Source organism: Notolepis coatsorum (assembly GCF_963971535.1).
Source record: "Notolepis coatsorum genome assembly, chromosome: 1".
NCBI lineage: Eukaryota > Metazoa > Chordata > Actinopteri > Aulopiformes > Paralepididae > Notolepis > Notolepis coatsorum.
Window position 1 is genome coordinate 53,306,771 of NC_140165.1, and position 24,934 is coordinate 53,331,704.

At 47.2% G+C, this 24,934-nt stretch overlaps 1 protein-coding gene across 1 annotated transcript in view; it reads left to right on the forward strand.

The window, feature by feature from the left end:
* ahr1b (aryl hydrocarbon receptor 1b) overlaps positions 1–24,934 on the forward strand; it is a gene marked incomplete at both ends in the record, with an annotated part of 218,525 nt that overhangs the window by 166,750 nt on the left and 26,841 nt on the right. The window contains 2 exons of the mRNA XM_084319583.1: positions 8,388–8,593; positions 12,752–12,861. Coding sequence (XP_084175709.1) covers positions 8,388–8,593; positions 12,752–12,861 — 316 coding nt within the window. The remainder of the gene's footprint in view (positions 1–8,387; positions 8,594–12,751; positions 12,862–24,934) is intronic.

Sequence of the window (24,934 nt, forward strand, 5' to 3'; positions counted from 1 at the left end):
TTGACTGCTCTCCTTATAGTTATTAGTATTAGCATTGGCATGCTAACACTAACAAGGGGTGCTTCAGTGGTGCTTCATTGGCATGCTAACACTAACAAGGGGTGCTTCAGTGGTGCTTCAGCGGTGCTTCAGCATGCTTCAGTGGTTCTTTATGGTTCTTCATGGTTCTTCATGGTTCTTCAGTGGTTCTTCGTGGTTCTTCAGTGGTTCTTTAGTGGTTCTTCAGTGGTTCTTCGTGGTTCTTCAGTGGTTCTTCAGTGGTTCTTTAGTGGTTCTTCAGATAAATTGTGTGTATGCTAGGGTGCTTTTGGCAGCTTTTGGTAAATCTATAGTGAGTAGTTTGTGGCGCTGTTACAGTAAGGATAGCTACCATAAAGGATTTTGTTGATAACCCTTCTGACGAGGTGTTGGAGAGGTTTTCCAAAGAGCAGCTTCTGAAGCTTGCTGTGCACTACAATGTGGAGCTTACTGCCAGTGAGAAGCGTTTAAAAACTACTGCCTTGGGGACTTTGAGGGCTATACTCATTGAGGAGCAGGTGCTTGTGGCGAAGGTGGACAAGCCTCTTTTGTCTGAGGTGTCTCCACAACTCTCTGGTGTGGCGGAAGGTGTTGCCATTGATTGGGGGCCTAGGGAGTTAGCATTTAAGGAAAAACAGCTACAACAAGAGTGTGAGCTTAGGGAACAGCAGCTACAGCAAGAGCGTGAACAGCGTGGGCTTGAGAAGAAACGAATGTTGCTGGAGCACGAACGTGCGCTGAAGGAGCTTGAATTTAAGCATGCTGCCTTGCAGGCGGGTTCTCTGCATTCAGAGTCACGTTCCGTTTTTGATGTCGGCAGAAATATTAGGATGGTGCCTCCTTTTTTTGAGAAGGATATGGATAGGTACTTTCCCCTTTTTGAACGGGTGGCAACCACGTTGCAGTGGCCTAATACGGCCTGGACGCTGCTGCTGCAGTGTGTTCTCGTTTGTAAGGCGCAAGAGGCATATACTGCTCTGTCCCTTGAACAGAGTGCTGACTATGAGCTTGTTAAAGCTTCCATATTGAGGGCTTATGAGTTAGTCCTAGAGGCCTATCGTCAGCATTTTAGAGGCTATTGCAGGTCGGAGGGACAGACATATGTTGAATTTGGAAAAGAGAAGGAGAACCTGTTTGATAGGTGGTGCACCTCTCAGAGGGCGGAGTCAAAGGAGCAGCTTAGACAGTTGATTCTCCTAGAGGAATTTAAAAGATGTGTTCCTGATACCGTTTCCACTCATCTAAACGAGCGTAAGGTATTGAAGATAGGCGACGCTGCTGTCTTGGCTGATGAGTTTGTGTTGACACATAAGTCCGTCTTTGTGGAGGAATACCGTGTTGAGTCCAGGGGTAGGCGTCCTTTTCAGGGGGGCCGTTTCCCAAAACCTGTGTCTCCTGGTCTGTTTACTTCACCTCCTAGGCATGGTGGTTCTGCTAGTGCATTCCCAGAGGGGATTATATGTTTCTACTGTAAGGAGCCTGGTCATATCGCTGTGCTTGAACAGAAAAATTTCAAAACTGTGGCTCTGGTAGAAACCGTATGCAGAACACATATGCCGACGTTGGAAGGTGATGGGGGAAGTATAAAAGGTGTGGACAGAGAGCTCGAGGGCTCCTCAAGATTTATGATGGATGGATTTGTTTCCCTGACTGATGCACTAGAGTCAAGGCAGGCTATAACAATATGGAGAGATACCGGAGCTTTTCAGTCTCTCATTCTGGAGGGGATTTTGCTGTTTTCAGAAAAATCTTCATTGCATTCCGGTGTCGTTGTTCGTGGCTTTGGAGGTGGATTTGTGGATGCACCTTTGCATGAGCTCACCCTCAACTCTCCCTTAGTATCAAGCAATGTTGTTGTGGGGGTATGTTCTCACATCCCCATAAGAGGTGTGTCCTTCATTCTAGGGAATGATTCGGCTGGTGACAAAGTGCTGGCTACTCCAGTTGTAATTCCCATCCCTGTGGTTTCTGAGGTCCCTGATGAGCTGGCACAGAAACATCCAGGAGTGTTCCCTGTGTGTGCTGTGACACGGGCAATGTCAAAGGACAAAAGTGATGTTGTTGATACTTCAAATTGTGACATTACACTTAATGACACATTCTTTGTTGAATTGAAAAGTGACCCTGTTGAGAATTTTGGAATGCACACTGTGGGTGTACCTCTGCATAATGATTTTCTTCATTGTGCCTTTGTGTCAGGCCCGGTGGTGGAACCGAAGGTGACATGCATGCCGGATATGCATGTGGCAGGAGATGATCTGGCAGCACAGTGTCTCGAGGTCTTCCCAGCCTGTACGGTGGCTGAGGCCACGGACGAATTGGAGGATGAGTGTGGGAAGGATGCTATGAGAGATGTTGTTGATTCATGTGGCACTGGTCTAGTTGCAGAGGCTACAAGGCCTGGCTTAGGCTGCCAGCCTTCCCACAGTAGCTCTATTGTTCATGATGTTTCACTTGTGGGCAGGGATGATCCCAGTATGTCAGTTGATGATTCTGATATTGATTCACGTGTCCACACTGACTCTCTGCCAGGCACTGGGTATGCTAGGTATGCTAGTCAACCTAGTTACCTGTGTCCTGTACGCCTGTAGCTGTTCCGCAACCGTTCCTACTTCCGGGGTAGGCCTGATTGGCCCCGACAGGCACGTGACCCGCCGCGGCCACGCCCCACGGCAGCCCCAGGAGCAAGCGCGCTACTGCTGGAGTTCGCTTCGCCTTTCACATCGCTGCCGTTGGCGAAAGCAGACAAATGAATGACTAATTCGGTCAGAAATAACGTAACTAATAACGTTAGTAAGCACTGCTTATATGCTTATTATGTCTGCAGGGTACAGTAAACGTTTCTCCCGGTACATTCTGAAGAGCACACCGCTGTATGTTGGAGAACCAGCGGTACATTCTGAAGAGCACACCGCTGTATGTTGGAGAACCAGCGGTCTTCCTCACTCGAGTGAGACTAAAGCCGTGCACAGCTCAGCCCTGTGAGACGCTTATGTCTGCGGGGTAGAGTAAACGTTTCTCCCGGTACATTCTGAAGAGCACACCGCTGTATGTTGGAGAACCAGCGGTCTTCCTCACTCGAGTGAGACTAAAGCCGTGCACAGCTCAGCCCTGTGAGACGCTTATGTCTGCGGGGTACAGTAAACGTTTCTCCCGGTACATTCTGAAGAGCACACCGCTGTATGTTGGAGAACCAGCGGTCTTCCTCACTCGAGTGAGACTAAAGCCATGCACAGCTCAGCCCTGTGAGACGCTTATGTCTGCGGGGTACAGTAAACGTTTCTCCCGGTACATTGTCTAGCGAGTTGGCTTCCCTGATGTTTTGGGGTAGCTTGTTCCACAGTTTTGGGGCATAGTTGATAAAGGCTGCATTACCGATCCTCTTTTGACGGCTCTAGTAGTCCAGCAGCTGATGATCGCAGTGTTCTTGCTGGCGTGTAATTTATTAGAGTGTTGGTGATGTAGCTAGGTCCCTGTCCATTTAGAGCTTTGTATGTAAGGAGAAGGACCTTAAAGTCTATTCTAAATGTTACAGGAAGCCAGTGTAAGGCAGCTAAGACTGGACTAATGTGCTCTCTCCTTTTGGTTCTAGTTAGCAGTCGGGCTGCAGAGTTTTGGATTAGCTGAAGCCTTTCTGTGGTTTTCTTAGGGTGTGATAAGTATATGTGATAAGGTCTTGGTTTGTCGATGGGGTCCTAAGCCTTACGCCTCAGTGGAGGATGAGCCTGCCCCACTCCAGCCATATACCGCAGTGGAGGAACCTTTTGTCAGGTCTCGCTTGCCCGAGAGTCGGGACAGTGTTGTTTTTTGTTTTAAACAGCATTGTCGAATGTTCCACAGTGGGGAGCATTCGACAAGGTTGAAGGTCGTGTTCGACAGGGGCCGGCCCGTTATCGCTGTTGTGGTAGTGGCCCTGACAATTAATGGGTCACAATATTTTTTGTTTAGTGGTTTGATGTGTAGTGGTTGCCTCCTGGGCAACCATTTTGGTGGGGGAGATGTTATGTCCCAGGCTTTTTGGCCTGTGGTACAGCTGACTGCTGCTAATTGGCTGATTGCTGCTAATTGGACACCTGCCTGGCAGTGCTCAAAGGCCCTTCCCCACACACACATGCAGGGTGACTGTTGCTAGAGGACATTGTTGAGGCAGTGTCTCTCCCCCTTCCATCACTTTGATCTTTAGTGTGTGCTAGATAGGATAATAATTATAGTATTTTGGTTTACACACAGACCCTTGGTGTCTGTATGCCTTATGTTGCTTCCCTCTGAGCCAGGGTCGTAACATCCATACAGAAGGTTACATGCTGGTTTAGTCCATACAGTACATGATGGTTTAGTCCATACAGTACATGAAGGTTTAGTCCATACAGTACATGATGGTTTAGTCCATACAGTACATGATGGTTTTGTCCATACAGTACATGTAGGTTTAGTCCATACAGAAGGTTACATGGTGGTTTAGTCCATACAGTACATGATGGTTTAGTCCATACAGTACATGATGGTTTAGTCCATGCAGTACATGAAGGTTTAGTCCATACAGTACATGTAGGTTTAGTCCATACAGTACATGTAGGTTTAGTCCATACATGAAGGTTTAGTTAAACATTAAGTTTTAGTCCATACATGAAGGTTTAATCAATCTATCTATCCATCCATCCATCCATCCATCCATCCATCCATCCATCCATCCATCCATCCATCCATCCATCCATCCATCCATCCATCCATCCATCCATCCATCCATCCATCCATCCATCCATCCATCCATCCATCCATCCATCCATCCATCCATCCATCCATCCATCTATCCATCCATCCATCTCTCTTTCTCTCTCTCTCTCTCTCTCTCTCTCTCTCTCTCTCTCTCTCTCTCTCTCTCTCTCTCTCCTCTCTCTCTCTCTCTCTCTCTCTCTCTCTCTCTCTCTCTATCTATCTATCTATCTCTCTCTCTCTCTCTCTCTCTCTCTCTCTCTCTCTCTCTCTCTATCTATCTATCTATCTATCTATCTATCTATCTATCTATCTATCTATCTATCTATCTATCTATCTATCTATCTATCTATCTATCTATCTATATCTCTCTCTCTCTCTCTCTCTATCTATCTATCTATCTATCTATCTATCTATCTATCTATCTATCTATCTATCTATCTATCTATCTATCTATCTATCTATCTATCTATCTATCTATCTATCTATCTATCTATCTATCTATCTATCTATCTATCTATCTATCTATCTATCTATCTATCTATCTATCTATCTATCTATCTATCTATCTATCTATCTCTCTCTCTCTCTCTCTCTCTCTCTCTCTCTCTCTCTCTCTCTCTCTATCTATCTGGTTTGTCTTCTGGAGCGTCGACCAGATGGTTTTGAAACGCTTCCATGCGTCTGTTGCCCTGTTTTAAACACTGTTTGGTGACATCTGGGAGTATATATATTTTACATAACCTTGCAGGCTGAGCCTAAAAGAGCCCACATGCTGCTGCTGCTCTTCCCTCCTGTGTCGCTGAGGAAGGACCTCAATTATCGTGTCCATTTTAAAATTCTTGTTTTAACTTTCAAAGCCCTCCAAGGTAAATCCCCTGTGTACATTTTTTATTTACTGCGCCCCTACTCCCCCAGTCGTGCACTTAGGTCCTCCCACCCAAATCTCCTCGTCCCAGGGACCCGGTTACTGAAATAACCAAAGGTGACTGGTCCTTCCAATTTATGGCCCCTAATAAAAGTTTTTATTCAGACAGGCTTTTAATTCATTTGAATTAATTCCTGGTTGTATACTTTGTTTATTTATTCATAATTGTTGTTTTGTTTTTAGGACTGACATTTATGTTGCACTCATATTTAGTTGTTTAATTTACTTATGTTATATGCTTACGTTGTGTCAGAATTTTTTATGTGTAGTGCATTCATCTCGATGTAACTGTTGCTATGTTTTACTTCTGTGAAGCACTTTGTGATTTTATCTGTGAAAGGTGCTATACAGACAAAGTTTACTTACTTACTTACTTACTTACTTACCTCACTTACTAACACTAAACTAAACAAAAAGATACATACATTACATTATACCTATATTTCCAGAAACTTGACAAAAGAAGATAAAAATGAAGTATCTTTAGATTTTATTTGAATGGTAACGAAACACAACAACAGGCCTCTCTTTGCCAGTTTTCTTTGGAACCACAAATACATTCACAGATACAGAGAGGCACCTTTGTAACTCAGAAGGATTTCCGAATCCCCAGACCTTCGTGGAGAATCTGGGTCAGAGAAGAGAGAGAGAGAGAGAGAGAATGAGAAGGACTCTGCCTTCCCAGCCCCATCTCACTTAAAATATGTAAACAAAGTACTTACGACCACAGGAAAAAGGTACATATTGTACGTTATGGTATAGCCATAAGTAATATATTGATGTATTTATGAAAATTTACAATATGTGTGTACGTATTACAAATAAGTACATATATAAGAGGCTCTACAGAGGGTGGTGAAGGTGGCAGGCAGGATCGTCGGGACTCCTCTACCAAACATCACCTCCGTCTTCACCTCCCGCTGCCTCCACCGCTCCAAGTGTATCATCAAGGACCAGTCTCACCCAGCACATCACCTCGTTCAGCTCCTTCCCTCAGGGAGGAGATACCGGTTCATACATGCGAAGAGTTCAAGACTTATGAACAGCTTTTTCCCCCAAGCAGTCAGACTGTTAAATTATTATTGACTCTCCCCTCACATGCACCATGCACTTTACCTGGACTTGATAACCATTATGTTTACCGCTCATCATGCACTTCTGTTATATGTACAGTGTTATGTGTTACATGTATGTTGTACTACGGTCTGTGGGAGCTCCCCTGAAATTTCGTTGTATACTTGTGTGCAATGACAATTAAAAGTCTATTCTATTCTATATTATATATTCAAAATGTTCAATATACCGGGGTACTTGCATCAAGACTACTCTTTTCTGATAGCCTCGCCAAAACCCTAACCTTAACCACACTATTACCTAAAACTAACCGTGACATTAACCATACCCTGAACATTAACCCTAACTTTCTATCTCAACCATAACCATTATACATTAAAAGAAACCAACAAAACAAATCATCGTCATACTGTGTTTGTATCAGGGTGGGTGGGTGTCTTAGTCAGTAGTGGATGAGAGCACTCACCCGCTTTGTTTTGGACTTTTGCCGATACGAAACGTAATTATATTACTCCCCCCCCCGACAACTCCCGCCTCGAGTGCCCTTGAGCAAGGCACTCTGTGTTCAAAGCGCTCCAGTGGAACAGAGTGAGTGATTTCCAGGGTGCCGTTGAAAAAAGAGCACGATCGCTCTGCAAAAACAGGCCCTGGGGGGTAAAATAGATGTTTGAAAGAAAACTATAAACCTGACATCGTAGTCCATACGCCGTAGGTCACCGGCATCGTAAACACTCTTTCGTTGAACTCTGCTACCTGCGTGCGCGCTACGCCATCAATGGTGTACCGCGCAAATTCCCTGACAAAACAGGGAAAACAATTGCATCCCCGAGGGTCTTTTGTGTTGAAAATGTAAGTAATTTAAAGTCGTACGGATGAATACACACTTAGTTCGTCTTTTTGATAGGGACGGGGTTTCCCTGGGGGGTGGGTTTAGCTAGGTACGGTAATGGATACAGTATGTTTTAAAGTGCATGATATGTTGTGCCCCTCTGCATCTACTGCGGTAAATAATGGCACATGACAAGGAGACATAGAAGAGCGCTCTCTCTCTCTCTCTCTCGTGTCGGAGGGGAAATGAAGCGCGCCACCGATGTTGTGGTCGCAGGGGGGGTGGAATACATCAGAGTCTGCTGAAGTTTGTTTCGCCCTCCGGTTTGTTCCACGAGCTAACGAATCCTTTTGAGGAGCTGATTCGCTCGTCCGATGGTGGAGTTTCAATCGCTGAATGTGTATTTATGTACCCCCTCCCCCTTTCCAGGCGCTGAACCTGCAGGGGAGTTTATGTTCATAAACAAGCCTACATTGTAAAGCAACGGTTGCCAAATACTTACTGTCAAATTACAGTAAAATACCCAAATTAAAATAAAGTGGAAAAGCGATTCATTTACAGATTTTTTGTAATTTTATTTTAGGTGTTTTTACATATAATTCTATGTACAAACAAGACAATTAAGCAATGGAATAATCCTGTAAAAAAAAGAAAAAGATAATTTCTTATTAAATACATTTACAGATTACAACCTTTATTTAATGGTTAATATTACACTTTAAGTAGAAAAAACTAAAGTAATCTGTAAAATAATACAGTGAGTTTCCAGTGGAAAAAAAAAAACTGTGTATTTATCCCCCCCCCCCCCCCCCCCCCCCCCTCCAGGCACTGAACCTGCAGGGGCGGCTGAAGCTCCTCCATGGCCAGAACCAGCGGCAGGGCAACGGGACAGCGAGCGCTCCGCCCCAGCTGGCCATGTTCGCCATCGCCACCCCGCTGCAGCCCCCCGCCATCCTGGAGATCCGGACCAAGAACATGATCTTCAGGACCAAGCACAAGCTGGACTTCACCCCCATGGCCTGCGACGCCAAGTACGCTCATCACTCCTCTCCGTGTTTTCACATACGTCACTGCGGCAGCTAGAGGAGAACATAGATATAGATATATATATATCACTAGATGTCTTACCCACGCTGCTGGCCAACGGATGTTGCCACAAGGCGGCCATCTTGCGTGGGTGGAGCACGCCCACTCATAACATGCATGTCTATGGTGCATGTACTGTACTATATGACCAAAAACGTTATCGCGATAAAATTATAAAATTATTTTCATATAATTCGATATCGATAATTATCGTCGATATAATGTCCGTCAAGTTTAATTAACTTCTTATGCTGCTGCGAATGTCTCAAGTCGAGTTGATGTCGTCATCAGTCTGCGCACGTTAGCCGACAAGCGGAGTATCTCATGACAATAAATATGACACTAAAATACTCTCTTCCGCCACAATATATTGAAACGACGTCCACTGTATATCCCACACTACCATAAACGTGGCCTCAGAATTCAAAACACACACATACTCGGCACGTAAATATATAAAACAGTGCCGTGCAAGCTAGTTATCCTAGCCAGCCTGTTGGTTCTAAGCGGTGGATTCCATGACAATGTGCTAAATATGACACTAAAATACTCTCTTCCGCCACAATATATTGAAACGACGTCCACTGTATATCCCACACTACCATAAACGTGGCCTCAGAATTCAAAACACACACATACTCGGCACGTAAATATATAAAACAACGGCGTGCAAGCTAATTAGCCTAGCAAGCCTTGTTGTTGAGTGAGTCCTACCTCTTTCCGGGTCTCGGCCATCTCCTTCACTGATTGGTTGTTAGCTGTTGTGCGTAAGCACGTCATCACGTAACGCTGGTTGTTGTGAGTGAGTGTGCTGAGCCGAGGCTGAATGGAGCCAAGCTTGGAAAATCGATATATCGAAACTTTGCGACCACGTTTCATGTTTATTTCGAGGAAATAATTTATCGCGATAGTTATCGTTATCGTTTTATCGCCCAGCCCTATACTGTACTATTGAAATAACCATAGCTTGCTCAATTTTCAACCGTTTGGTTTGTCAAAAACGTCAGAGATGTAGTTATCATACTGCATACTTATAATGGACTTTCATAAAAGATTTTTTTAAATTCTTCCAAGCTAAAATCATAGCCCCGTTAATAACGTTTGTAATAAACCAAACCGTTTGTAAAGAGTTAAGAGTATTTTCGTTTGTGCAGATCATCACCTTAACACATTCGGGGCCATTGGGGGCCGTCTAATCTCACGCTAAACGGCCAGCATTTCAAAACAGACTTGCATTGTATGCAAGGCTGTTTGTAGAGCTAAATCTATACTTTATAGTATTGCTATCTGTCCATTCTCATTGTCAATTGAGACCATAAACCATCCCTTCAAAATGGCTTAAAGAAATAATTTATTCATCAATACGTTCTCATTGTATAGCCTCGTGAATATAAGCGTTATATGGGGTTTGGTCTAGTATATTGTCGGTATTCATGGTCCACCATGAATGCATGAAGGGGGGGGGGGGGCGGGGGACGTCGTTTCTGATTACCAATAACCGCTTTAGCCTCAGTAGCCTCATACGCTGATCAGAGGGTTGGATATGATAACAAGCCCCGATCAGCATGTAATTTACGCGAAAAAGATCTTACCGTGGGCCGGTTGGATCCCCAAAAGGATTTCCCAGTTATCGATCGCCATCTGGTAGATCGATATGTCCATTGGCTGATGATATATTCCTTTACTGCATAGTGAATTCGGCGTTGCAAAAGGTATTCCAAGCTACAGGCTACATGTATAGATTCCAGCTAACAGTAAACTCCATTGAAAGTAAAAAAGAAAAGAGTGCACCGTTTTGCCACAGGGAACACTGCATTATCGAGACAGCGCCCCTAAGAGGATCTGGCCGGTAATGCACTTTTCAGAATTCGAAGAGTGGGGTACTTCTGCAGTGCCGCTCGGTGACATTGAGTAGGTTATTAAAATGGAATAAAAGCCAAAACAACCTTGCCACGGACATGTCCGTGGTTGGCCCTTTAAGCATGGCGCCGAAACACGGACATCTCCGTGGTCGGGCGGGAATGTGTTAAAGCAGTAGTCCACTCAAGCAAGATGGCCGCCGGTGAACTACGCGGGAGACTCCGCCTTGAGCCATCTAGTGTTTATATATATATATCTACTGTTAGATTCTGATCAATCGGCCAGTATCACGTCTTCATCTGTTTGGCTTGTGTTATCATCTCTCCATCCACTGACCCTGCATTGTGTTTATTTCTTCTCATACTGGCTGATACAATCTTTGTCATTCCCCTTTAATGCACTCCGTAACCATAAGTATTTGACACTAGGCCGCGTAGTCCTTTTCTTGAAAAACTTGGTTTATTACATAAACAAAAGCCTCAGATCAGATGTTATCAGATTGTGTTGTCCCTGCGAAAGTCTCTGATGGAACACTAAAGTTCATTATTCTAATGATCTCCTGTTACCGCGCTCGGTGATCGTTGCGGCCTGGCTATTATCCCAAAGCCTTCTCTGTGGTCGTGCCACGTCAGTCCTTTCCCCCGCGAGGGGAGGGGGAGGGGGAATCGCTTCCAAGTCTCTGATCAAGCTTCTTCTCTTCTGTGTGGTTCGTATCTCAGTCTGCCCTTACCCGGAAGAAAACGTACTTTTCTATATTCTCGCCATAGCAACGACAGGCCCGGCCTCTCTTCGGTCACTATGTGACGTGCTGTCATGGTAACAACCTTTAACACACATAAAACGCCGTTTCTAATGATGTCAAACCTCTCCCCATCGCTCAGACCCACCCCTCTTGCTGCTTATCAGTTTGTTTATGTGCCGATGGCGCCCTCGGCATGCCCTGAGCTCTATCTCAGTCTGCTGCTGCAACACCCTCTGCCTGCCAGCGCTATTAAGATCTATAGATCTGTCTCAGTAGACGCTCTTAAAGCTCATCTCTATATATCAGTTATAAACCAAATGTACATTGAAAAACACAGATTTCTTTCACTATGGAGGAGAATGCGAAATTAATCGTTTCAGGAGGCGCCAGCGCGTTCCCCTCCCGGCCTACGCAGAGCCGTCTCTCTGTGCCTGTACGTCACAGCCCGCTAAACACCTCTGCCCGAGAGAGACAACATTTGGACCAAAGAAAATATGGGAAAATATAATAAGAGTATAGCTATATGAGTAATAGGAGTATAGGTAGCACTGGTTAGTTTACTTCCTGTTTGGGCAGAGATGTTCCTCCAACTCTCTGCGTAGGAGAATGGTGAGACTGTAGCTACACCTGAAAGGGTTGAAGGAATAGTCTGTCGTTTTCAGAAGGCATGTATAGAAAGTATACACTGTATGTCACAGCTGAATTATGCAGAGAGCAGGCGCACATTGTTTCTTTTGTTTAAAAAGGATCCCCATTAGCTGACACAGGCCTGCCTGTGGTGTGAAATCCTCATCAGAAAACGTAAATAATGTACTAATCGACCACAGGAAAAAGGTACATAATGTACACTATGTTATAAGTATATATATAAGTAATATATTTACATGTTGTATAAGTAATATATTTATGTTTGTATCGGCAAAAGTCCAAAAGAAACACTGTGACTGGGAGACAAACTAACAATGATTGGGCGAGTGCTCTCACCACCCATCCATCCTGATACAAACACAACAATACTATGATTATGGTTAGAGTTAAGGTTAGTTTTAACGTTTAACAGTTATGGTTAAGATATAAAGTTAGGGTTCGACGGTTATGGTTAGTTAAAGGTAACAGTGTGGTTAAGGTTAGGGTTAGGAGGATAGTCTTGAGGTAAAGGCACTTGCGGCACTCCGAGTTTGCTCCCCAGCAGGGCAACTTAAATATTTTCAGAAAATGTTAAACGCTAAAAATTTTGGAATATGTAATATTCAAAATTCCCTGTACTTATTTGTAATAAGTCATTTGTAATTTGTTAGTCACATTACGTACCTTTTTTCCTGTGGTTGATTAGTACTGTATTTACATATACAAGTGAGATCTGGCTGGAAATCCCATACATCATCAACAGGGCGAGCAAGCAGAAGTTGATCTAATGTCAAGCTGAAAAGATATGGCATGTGGTTGTTCTTCGGTCACGTGACTTCTCCTAATCTCTCTCTCTCTCTCTCTCTCTTCTCAGGGGTAAAATAGTTCTGGGCTACACCGAGGCCGAGCTGAGAGTGAGAGGGTCCGGGTACCAGTTCATCCACGCCGCCGACATGCTGTACTGCGCAGAGAACCACATCCGAAGTAAGACCCTGTCTCTATTTGAGCCCTCGCACCGAAGAACCCTACTGTATGAGACCACTTCACGTCTCTATTTGAGCCCTCGCACCGAAGAACCCTACTGTATATGACCACTTCACGTCTCTATTTGAGCCCTCGCACCGAAGAACCCTACTGTATGAGACCACTTCACGTCTCTATTTGAGCCCTCGCACCGAAGAACCCTACTGTATGAGACCACTTCACGTCTCTATTTGAGCCCTCGCACCGAAGAACCCTACTGTATGAGACCACTTCACGTCTCTATTTGAGCCCTCGCACCGAAGAACCCTACTGTATGAGACCACTTCACGTCTCTATTTGAGCCCTCGCACCGAAGAACCCTACTGTATGAGACCACTTCTCGTCTCTATTTGAGCCCTCGCACCGAAGAACCCTACTGTATATGACCACTTCACGTCTCTATTTGAGCCCTCGCACCGAAGAACCCTACTGTATGAGACCACTTCACGTCTCTATTTGAGCCCTCGCACCGAAGAACCCTACTGTATGAGACCACTTCACGTCTCTATTTGAGCCCTCGCACCGAAGAACCCTACTGTATGAGACCACTTCACGTCTCTATTTGAGCCCTCACACCGAAGAACCCTACTGTATATGACCACTTCACGTCTCTATTTGAGCCCTCACACCGAAGAACCCTACTGTATATGACCACTTCACGTCTCTATTTGAGCCCTCGCACCGAAGAACCCTACTGTATGAGACCACTTCACGTCTCTATTTGAGCCCTCACACCGAAGAACCCTACTGTATGAGACCACTTCCAAATTGTTACGAATGAATGAATGAATGAATGAAAACGTTTATTTAAAATGGTCACCACAGCTACATTGGACCAGCCACAGTGGACAGACCAGATGCGTTGTTTTGCGTGTTTATAGCACAAGTGCTAGTTTTCAACACTAGTCCACTGAGGCTTTTCTAAAAGATATAATAAAATTAACAGTAAAATACAGAATTAAAATCACAAATCAGAAGAAATATTTTCCAGAGCAAGAGTCCATGCATTAGAAAAACAGGTGTGAACAGTAACTCCAGTTGAGTTTCCCCATCCTGCCGCCTGGGAGAGTTAGTCACTGGGAGAGTTAGTCACTGGGAGACTTAGTCACTGGGACAGTTAGTCACTGGGACAGTTAGTCACTGGGAGAGTTAGTCACTGGGAGAGTTAATCACTGGGAGAGTTAGTCACTGGGAGAGTTAGTCACTGGGAGAGTTAGTCAAGTCACTGGGAGAGTTAGTCACTGGGAGAGTTAGTCACTGGGAGAGTTAGTCACTGAGACAGTTAGTCACAGGGAGAGTTAATCACTGAGAGAGTTGGTCACTGGGAGAGTTAGTCACTGGGAGAGTTAGTCACTGGGACAGTTCAAGTCACTGGGAGAGTTAATCACTGTGAGAGTTAATCACTGGGACAGTTAGTCACTGGGACAGTTAGTCACTGGGACAGTTAGTCACTGGGAGAGTTAGTCACTGGGAGAGTTAATCACTGGGAGAGTTAGTCACTGGGAGAGTTAGTCACTGGGAGAGTTAGTCACTGGGAGAGTTAGTCACTGGGAGAGTTAGTCACTGAGACAGTTAGTCACAGGGAGAGTTAATCACTGAGAGAGTTGGTCACTGGGAGAGTTAGTCACTGGGAGAGTTAGTCACTGGGACAGTTCAAGTCACTGGGAGAGTTAATCACTGTGAGAGTTAATCACTGGGACAGTTAGTCACTGGGAGAGTTATTCACTGGGACAGTTAGTCACTGGGAGAGTTAGTCACTGGGACAGTTAGTCACTGGGAGAGTTAGTCACTGGGAGAGTTAGTCACTGGGAGAGTTAGTCATTGGGAGAGTTAGTCACTGGAAGAATTAGTCACTGGGAGAGTTAATCACTGGGAGAGTTAATCACTGGGAGAGTTAGTCACTGGGACAGTTAGTCACTGGGAGAGTTAATCACTGGGAGAGTTAATCACTGGGACAGTTAGTCACTGGGAGAGTTAATCACTGGGAGAGTTAATCACTGGGAGAGTTAGTCACTGGGAGAGTTAATCACTGGGAGAGTTAGTCACTGGGACAGTTCAAGTCACTGGGAGAGTTAATCACTGGGAGAGTTAATCACTGGGAGAGTTAATCACTGGGAGAGTTAATCACTGGGAGAGTTAATCACTGCGAGAGTTAATCACTGGGAGAGTTAGTCACTGGGAGAGTTAGTCACTGGGACAGTTAGTCACTGGGACAGTTAGTCACTGGGAGAGTTAGTCACTGGGAGAGTTAATCACTGGGAGAGTTAGTCACTGGGAGAGTTAGTCACTGGGAGAGGTCAAGTCACTGAGAGAGTTAGTCACTGGCTGCTCATGCTGTGTAACAGTCAAGGATACAAGATAAAAGAAGTTTACAGTATAGACAGGTTTCTTGTTTATAAACATACTATGTTTGAGCCAATCAGCAATACCCGCTGAATCACGTGACTGAGTTGCCCCCTACCTGCATGAGCTGCTGTGCTAAAAAAGTACAACGGCGCCATATGGAGAAACCATGACACTCCCCTGACTGAAAGTACAATGGAGCTCTATGGAGAAACCATGACACTCCTCTGACTGAAAGTACAATGGAGCTCTATGGAGAAACCATGACACTCCCCTGACTGAAAGTATAATGGAGCTCTATGGAGAAACCATGACATTCCCCTGACTGAAAGTACAATGGAGCTCTATGGAGAAACCATGACACTCCCCTGACTGGAAGTACAATGGAGCTCTATGGAGAAACCATGACACTCCTCTGACTGAAAGTACAATGGAGCTCTATGGAGAAACCATGACACTCCCCTGACTGAAAGTACAATGGAACTCTATGGAGAAACCATGACACTCCCCTGACTAAAAGTATAATGGAGCTCTATGGAGAAACCATGACACTCCCCTGACTGAAAGTATAATGGAGCTCTATGGCGAAACCATGACACTCCCCTGACTAAAAGTATAATGGAGCTCTATGGAGAAACCATGACACTCCTCTGACTGAAAGTATAATGGAGCTCTATGGAGAAACCATGACACTCCCCTGACTGAAAGTATAATGGAGCTCTATGGAGAAACCATGACACTCCCCTGACTGAGAGTAAAATGGAGCTCTATGGAGAAACCATGACACTCCCCTGACTGAAAGTACAATGGAGCTCTATGGAGAAACCATGACACTCCCCTGACTGAAAGTATAATGGAGCTCTATGGCGAAACCATGCCACTCCCCTGACTAAAAGTATAATGGAGCTCTATGGAGAAACCATGACACTCCCCTGACTGAAAGTACAATGGAGCTCTATGGAGAAACCATGACACTCCCCTGACTGAAAGTACAATGGAGCTCTATGGAGACACCATGACACTCCCCTGACTGAAAGTACAATGGAGCTCTATGGAAAAATCATGACACTCCCCTGACTGAAAGTATAATGGAGCTCTATGGCAAAACCATGACACTCCCCTGACTGAAAGTATAATGGAGCTCTATGGAGAAACCATGACACTCCCCTTACTGAAAGTATAATGGAGCTCTATGGAGAAACCATGGCACTCCCCTGGCTGAAAGTATAATGGAGCTCTATGGAGAAACCATGACACTCCCCTTACTGAAAGTATAATGGAGCTCTATGGAGAAACCATGGCACTCCCCTGGCTGAAAGTATAATGGAGCTCTATGGAGAAACCATGGCACTCCCCTGGCTGAAAGTATAATGGAGCTCTATGGAGAAACCATGACACTCCCCTGACTGAAAGTATAACGGAGCTCTATGGAGAAACCATGGCACTCCCCTGACTGAAAGCATAATGGAGCTCTATGGAGAAACCATGACACTCCCCTGACTGAAAGTACAATGGAGCTCTATGGAGAAACCATGACACTCCCCTGACTGGAAGTACAATGGAGCTCTATGGAGAAACCATGACACTCCTCTGACTGAAAGTACAATGGAGCTCTATGGAGAAACCATGACACTCCCCTGACTGAAAGTACAATGGAGCTCTATGGAGAAACCATGACACTCCCCTGACTAAAAGTATAATGGAGCTCTATGGAGAAACCATGACACTCCCCTGACTGAAAGTATAATGGAGCTCTATGGTGAAACCATGACACTCCCCTGACTAAAAGTATAATGGAGCTCTATGGAGAAACCATGACACTCCTCTGACTGAAAGTATAATGGAGCTCTATGGAAAAACCATGACACTCCTCTGACTGAAAGTATAATGGAGCTCTATGGAGAAACCATGACACTCCCCTGACTGAAAGTATAATGGAGCTCTATGGAGAAACCATGACACTCCCCTGACTGAAAGTACAATGTAGCTCTATGGAGAAACCATGACACTCCCCTGACTGAAAGTATAATGGAGCTCTATGGCGAAACCATGCCACTCCCCTGACTAAAAGTATAATGGAGCTCTATGGAGAAACCATGACACTCCCCTGACTGAAAGTACAATGGAGTTCTATGGAGAAACCATGACACTCCCCTGACTGAAAGTACAATGGAGCTCTATGGAGAAACCATGACACTCCCCTGACTGAAAGTACAATGGAGCTCTATGGAAAAACCATGACACTCCCCTGACTGAAAGTATAATGGAGCTCTATGGCAACACCATGACACTCCCCTGACTGAAAGTATAATGGAGCTCTATGGAGAAACCATGACACTCCCCTTACTGAAAGTATAATGGAGCTCTATGGAGAAACCATGGCACTCCCCTGGCTGAAAGTATAATGGAGCTCTATGGAGAAACCATGACACTCCCCTTACTGAAAGTATAATGGAGCTCTATGGAGAAACCATGGCACTCCCCTGGCTGAAAGTATAATGGAGCTCTATGGAGAAACCATGACACTCCCCTGACTGAAAGTATAATGGAGCTCTATGGAGAAACCATGACACTCCCCTGACTGAAAGTATAACGGAGCTCTATGGAGAAACCATGGCACTCCCCTGACTGAAAGCATAATGGAGCTCTATCGAGAAACCATGACACTCCCCTGACTGAAAGTACAATGGAGCTCTATGGAGAAACCATGACACTCCCCTGACTGAAAGTACAATGGAGCTCTATGGAGAAACCAGGGCACTCCCCTGAATAAAGGTTGTTTCAAACGAAAACGACTGGGTGTCATTTTGCCAAATCAGCACGGTTGTGTTTCACCTTTTACATAATCCAGCTTTGGCATGGATTGATTGCTTAGATCGCTAACGTGGCCAACAAATGCAAATATATTGTAGTCTGCCCCGTTGTTCTGACCAGGATTACGTTCCTTTCTGCCTCCCTGATGAGTCTATACAGTACTGCTAAACATGTAGTGTCATATGGATAAGGCTGAGACCACTTATCGATATATCAATAATAATAACTGCGTGATATCGATAAGTGGCGTCACATATCGATATATTTGCATATGTAAAAAAAGTTAGTATACATTTTTTGTTATTAATATATATAGTTTTAAATACTTTATACTATACTAAAATACTAGGTCTTGTGGCATGTTTTAGTTAAAACATCCCCATTTCATGTAAATTCAGTTGAATTGCAACTCTGCACTGTGCATTCAATATGCAGTGCACTCCTCCATCACATCCAGAGACCACCGACTATAAAATGAGAAGGATCAGTGTGGTAGTTTTGAATGGCGAAATCTGTAACACTAAAGATGGCGGCAACAACAAAGAATTGCTGCAAAAGAATCATACATTTGTTGTTTAAATAATAATAAATACATTTTCTTTTTAATACTAATAAAAATATCGATATTTATTTATAGATAATTTGGTAGAGATTTTTCGATTCTTCCAAATGGCATATCGTCTCAGCCTTACATATGGAGGAAGGGGGGGGGCTAACGATTAGTATGGGGCTCTGTAACGATTAGTATGTGATGATGGCTCAGCGTTATGTCAATGAGACGCAGAGAACGAACACACAGCGCGCTGTTTGTTTACAGACGGGGGGGGGGACCACTGAGCGGGAGGCGTGTCCTACTTAGCACTGTGCACCCGCTGACCTCTTTAGTTGTAACCACAATGCACTTTACCGTGTGACTCAACACGCTCTCTGCTCCGCGCTTACCAGACCCCACCGCCATGCATGCACACACACACACACACACACACACACACATGCATGTACTTGTGAATGTACTCGTGCACGAGCGCACACACACATGCATGTACTCATGAATGTACTTGTGCACGAGCACACACACACACACACACACACACACACACACATGCATGTACTCATGGACTCTCACAAATGTGGATACATACACAAATAACAGCCCACACACACACACACACACACACACACACACACACACACACACACAAGAAATCCCCATTGTTATTATTATTGATATTATTCATATTAATATCATTATTATTATAATCATGTGCATGTTGGCAGCTTTGAGGTCCTTTAATAATATAACCCAGGCTGGATTCATCATGGGAGACGGTGGCCGATCGTTGAACCGTCGACTCTTGTTGTGTCTGAGAGAATGGCCCACTTTCCAATCCAGTCCAGTTATCATTTCCCCAGGGTTATGTTCCCACAGGAAGTGTCTGAGGGGGGGCTTCACTATAGAGGGGGGGGGGTCACTATAGAGGGGGGGGCTTCACTATAGAGGGGGGGTCACTATAGAGGGGGGGCTTCACTATAGAGGGGGGGGTCACTATAGAGGGGGGGGGGGCTTCACTATAGAGGGGGGGCTTCACTATAGAGGGGGGGTCACTATAGAGGGGGGGGGGCTTCACTATAGAGGGGGGGTCACTATAGAGGGGGGGGGGCTTCACTATAGAGGGGGGGGCTTCACTATAGAGAGGAGGGCTTCACTATAGAGGGGGGGGCTTCACTATAGAGCGGGGGGGCTTCACTATAGAGAGGGGGGCTTCACTATAGAGGGGGGGGGCTTCACTATAGAGGGGGGGCTTCACTATAGAGAGGGGGGCTTCACTATAGAGGGGGGGGGGGGCTTCACTATAGAGGGGGGTCACTATAGAGAGAGGGGCTTCACTATAGAGGAGGGGTCACTATAGAGGGGGGGGGGGCTTCACTGTAGAGGGGGGGTCACTATAGGGGGGGTCACTATAGAGGGGGGCTTCACTATAGAGAGGGGGGCTTCACTATAGAGGGGGGGGGGCTTCACTATAGAGGGGGGGCTTCACTATAGAGAGGGGGGCTTCACTATAGAGGGGGGGGATTCACTAGAGAGGGGGGGGTCACTATAGAGAGGGGGGCTTCACTATAGAGGGGGGGTCACTATAGAGGGGGGGCTTCACTGTAGAGGGGGGGTCACTATAGAGGGGGGGTCACTATAGAGAGGGGGGCTTCACTATAGAGGGGGGGGTCACTATAGAGGGGGGGCTTCACTATAGAGGGGGGGTCACTATAGAGGGGGGGCTTCACTATAGAGGGGGGTCACTATAGAGGGGGGGCTTCACTATAGAGGGGGGGTCACTATAGAAGGGGGGCTTCACTATAGAGGGGGGTCACTATAGAGGGGGGGGCTTCACTATAGAGGGGGGGTCACTATAGAGGGGGGGGCTTCACTATAGAGGCGGGGTCACTAGAGGGGGGGTCACTATAGAGGGGGGTCACTATAGAGGGGGGGCTTCACTATAGAGGGGGGGTCACTAGAGGGGGGGCTTCACTATAGAGGGGGGGGGGGGGGGGGCTCATCCAGGGGAGGCAGTTGTCTGAGTGGAGAATAGGGATATTTTTTGCAATAATCCCCCAGATTATGGGACAGATTGTACAAAGCTGCGGTCGCTGAGAGGATAGAGGAGCTGCGCGCCGGAGATCCAGATACGGCGACCGGCGGCCCGGGACCACGAGCCAAACTCCACGGGGTTCACCCAGAGTCCTGCTACCTGTCTGTCCTGCTACCTGTCTGTCCTGCTGCCTGTCTGTCTGTCCTGCTACCTGTCTGTCCTGCTGTCTGTCTGTCCTGCTGTCTGTCTGTCCTGCTGTCTGTCTGTCCTGCTGTCTGTCTGTCTGTCCTGCTGCTTGTCTGTCCTGCTACCTGTCTGTTCTGCTACCTGTCTGTCCTGCTACCTGTCTGTCCTGCTACCTGTCTCTCCTGCTACCTGTCTGGCTGTCCTGCTACCTGTCTGTCCTGCTACCTGTCTGTCCTGCTACCTGTCTGTCTGTCCTGCTGCTTGTCTGTCCTGCTACCTGTCTGTCTGTCCTGCTACCTGTCTGTCCTGCTTCCTGTCTGTCTGTCCTGCTACCTGTCTGTCTGTCATGCTGTCTGTCTGTCCTGCTGCCTGTCTGTCCTGCTTCCTGTCTGTCCTGCTAGATTTAGCAGGACAGACAGGAAGCAGGACAGACAGGTGGCAGGACAGACATGTAGCAGGACAGACAGGTAGCAGGACAGACAGGAACTGGACAGACAGGTAGCAGGACAGACAGGTAGCAGGACAGACAGACAGCAGGACAGACAGGAAGCAGGACAGACAGGTAGCAGGACAGACAGGTAGCAGGACAGACAGGTAGCAGGACAGACAGGTAGCAGGACAGACAGGAAGCAGGACAGACAGGTAGCAGGACAGACAGGTAGCAGGACAGACAGGAAGCAGGACAGACAGGTAGCAGGACAGACAGGTAGCAGGACAGACAGGTAGCAGGACAGACAGGTAGCAGGACAGACAGGTAGCAGGACAGACAGGTAGCAGGACAGACAGGCAGCAGGACAGACAGGCAGCAGAACAGACAGGTAGCAGGACAGACAGGCAGCAGGACAGACAGGTAGCAGGACAGACAGACAGGTAGCAGGACAGACAGGCAGCAGGACAGACAGGTAGCAGGACAGACAGACAGGAAGCAGGACAAACAGACAGGTAGCAGGACAGACAGACAGGTAGCAGGACAGACAGGTAGCATGACAGACAGGTAGCAGGACAGACAGACAGGTAGCAGGACAGGCAGACAGGTAGCAGGACAGACAGACAGGTAGCAGGACAGACAGGTAGCAGGACAGACAGGTAGCAGGACAGACAGACAGACAGGTAGCAGGAGAGACAGACAGGCAGCAGGACAGACAGACAGCAGGACAGACAGGCAGCAGGACAGACAGGTAGCAGGACAGACAGGTAGCAGGACAGACAGACAGGTAGCAGGACAGACATACAGGTAGCAGGACAGACAGACAGACAGCAGGACAGACAGGCAGCAGGACAGACAGGTAGCAGGACAGACAGACAGGTAGCAGGACAGACAGACAGCAGGACAGACAGGCAGCAGGACAGACAGGTAGCAGGACAGACAGGTAGCAGGACAGACAGACAGGTAGCAGGACAGACAGACAAGTAGCAGGACAGACAGACAGACAGCAGGACAGACATGCAGCAGGACAGACAGGTAGCAGGACAGACAGGTAGCAGGACAGACAGACAGGTAGCAGGACAGACAGACAGACAGCAGGACAGACAGGCAGCAGGACAGACAGGTAGCAGGACAAACAGACAGGCAGCAGGACAGACAGGTAGCAGGACAAACAGACAGGTAGCAGGACAGACAGGTAGCAGGACAGACAGACAGGAAGCAGGACAGACAGGAAGTAGGACAGACAGGTAGCAGGACAGACAGACAGGTAGCAGGACAGACAGGTAGCAGGTCAGACAGACAGGTAGCAGGACAGACAGGTAGCAGGACAGACAGACAGGTAGCAGGACAGACAGCCAGGTAGCAGGACAGGCAGACAGGTAGCAGGACAGACAGACAGGTAGCAGGACAGACAGACAGGTAACAGGACAGACAGACAGGTAGCATGACAGACAGACAGGAAGTAGGACAGACAGGTAGCAGGACAGACAGGCAGCAGGACAGACAGGTAGCAGGACAGACAGGTAGCAGGACAGACAGGTAGCAGGACAGACAGACAGGTAGCATGACAGACAGGTAGCAGGACAGACAGGAAGCAGGACAGACAGGTAGCAGGATAGACAGGAAGCAGGCAGACAGGTATCAGGACAGACAGACAGGTAGCAGGACAGACAGGTAGCAGGACAGACAGGTATCAGGACAGACAGACAGCAGGACAGACAGGAAGCAGGACAGACAGGTAGCAGGACAGACAGGTAGCAGGACAGACAGGTAGCAGGACAGACAGGTAGCAGGACAGACAGGTAGCAGGACAGTCAGGCAGCAGGACAGACAGGTAGCAGGACAGACAGGCAGCAGGACAGACAGGTAGCATGACAGACAGACAGGTAGCAGGACAGACAGACAGGTAGCAGGACAGGCAGACAGGTAGCAGGACAGACAGACAGGTAGCAGGACAGACAGACAGGTAGCAGGACAGAGAGACAGGTAGCAGGACAGGCAGACAGGTAGCAGGACAGACAGACAGGAAGTAGGACAGACAGGCAGCAGGACAGACAGGTAGCAGGACAGACAGGTAGCAGGACAGACAGGTAGCAGGACAGACAGGCAGCATGACAGACAGGTAGCAGGACAGACAGGTAGCAGGACAGACAGGTAGCAGGACAGACAGGTAGCAGGACAGACAGGTAGCAGGACAGACAGGTAGCAGGACAGACAGGAAGCAGGACAGACAGGTAGCAGGACAGACAGGTAGCAGGACAGACAGGAAGCAGGACAGACAGGTAGCAGGACAGACAGGTAGCAGGACAGACAGGTAGCAGGACAGACAGGAAGCAGGCAGACAGGTAGCAGGACAGACAGACAGGTAGCAGGACAGGCAGACAGGTAGCAGGACAGACAGGAAGCAGGACAGACAGGAAGCAGGACAGACAGGAAGTAGGACAGACAGGTAGCAGGACAGACAGGTAGCAGGACAGACAGGTAGTAGGACAGACAGACAGGAAGCAGGACAGACAGGAAGCAGGACAGACAGGAAGCAGGACAGACAGGAAGTAGGACAGACAGGTAGCAGGACAGACAGGTAGCAGGACAGACAGACAGGTAGCAGGACAGACAGGTAGCAGGACAGACAGGTAGCAGGACAGACAGACAGGTAGCAGGACAGACAGGTAGCATGACAGACAGGTAGCAGGACAGACAGACAGGCATCAGGACAGACAGGTAGCAGTACAGACAGACAGGTAGCAGGACAGACAGGTAGCAGGACAGACAGACAGGAAGCAGGACAGACAGGTAGCAGGACAGACAGACAGGAAGCAGGACAGACAGGTAGCAGGACAGACAGACAGGAAGCATGACAGACAGGTAGCAGGACAGACAGACAGGAAGCAGGACAGACAGGTAGCATGACAGACAGACAGGTAGCAGGACAGACAGGTAGCAGGACAGACATGTAGCAGGACAGACAGACAGGAAGCATGACAGACAGGAAGCAGGACAGACAGGTAGCATGACAGACAGGCAGCAGGACAGACAGGTAGCAGGACAGACAGGTAGCAGGACAGACAGGTAGCAGGACAGACAGGTAGCAGGACAGACAGACAGGAAGCAGGACAGACAGACAGGCAGCATGACATACAGACAGGTAGCAGGACAGGCAGACAGGTAGCAGGACAGACAGGTAGCAGGACAGACAGGTAGCAGGACAGACAGGTAGCAGGACAGACAGGCAGCAGGTCAGACAGGTAGCAGGACAGACAGACAGACAGACAGGTAGCAGGACAGACAGGTAGCAGGACAGACAGGTAGCAGGACAGACAGACAGGCAGCAGGACAGACAGGTAGCAGGACAGACAGGTAGCAGGACAGACAGGCAGCAGGACAGACAGGTAGCAGGACAGACAGGCAGCAGGACAGACAGGTAGCAGGACAGACAGGTAGCAGGACAGACAGGTAGCAGGACAGACAGGTAGCAGGACAGACAGACAGCAGGACAGACAGGTAGCAGGACAGACAGGTAGCAGGACAGACAGGTAGCAGGACAGACAGGCAGCAGGACAGACGGGAAGCAGGACAGACAGGCAGCAGGACAGACAGGTAGCAGGACAGACAGACAGGCAGACAGCAGGACAGACAGGCAGCAGGACAGACAGGCAGCAGGACAGACATGTAGCAGGAC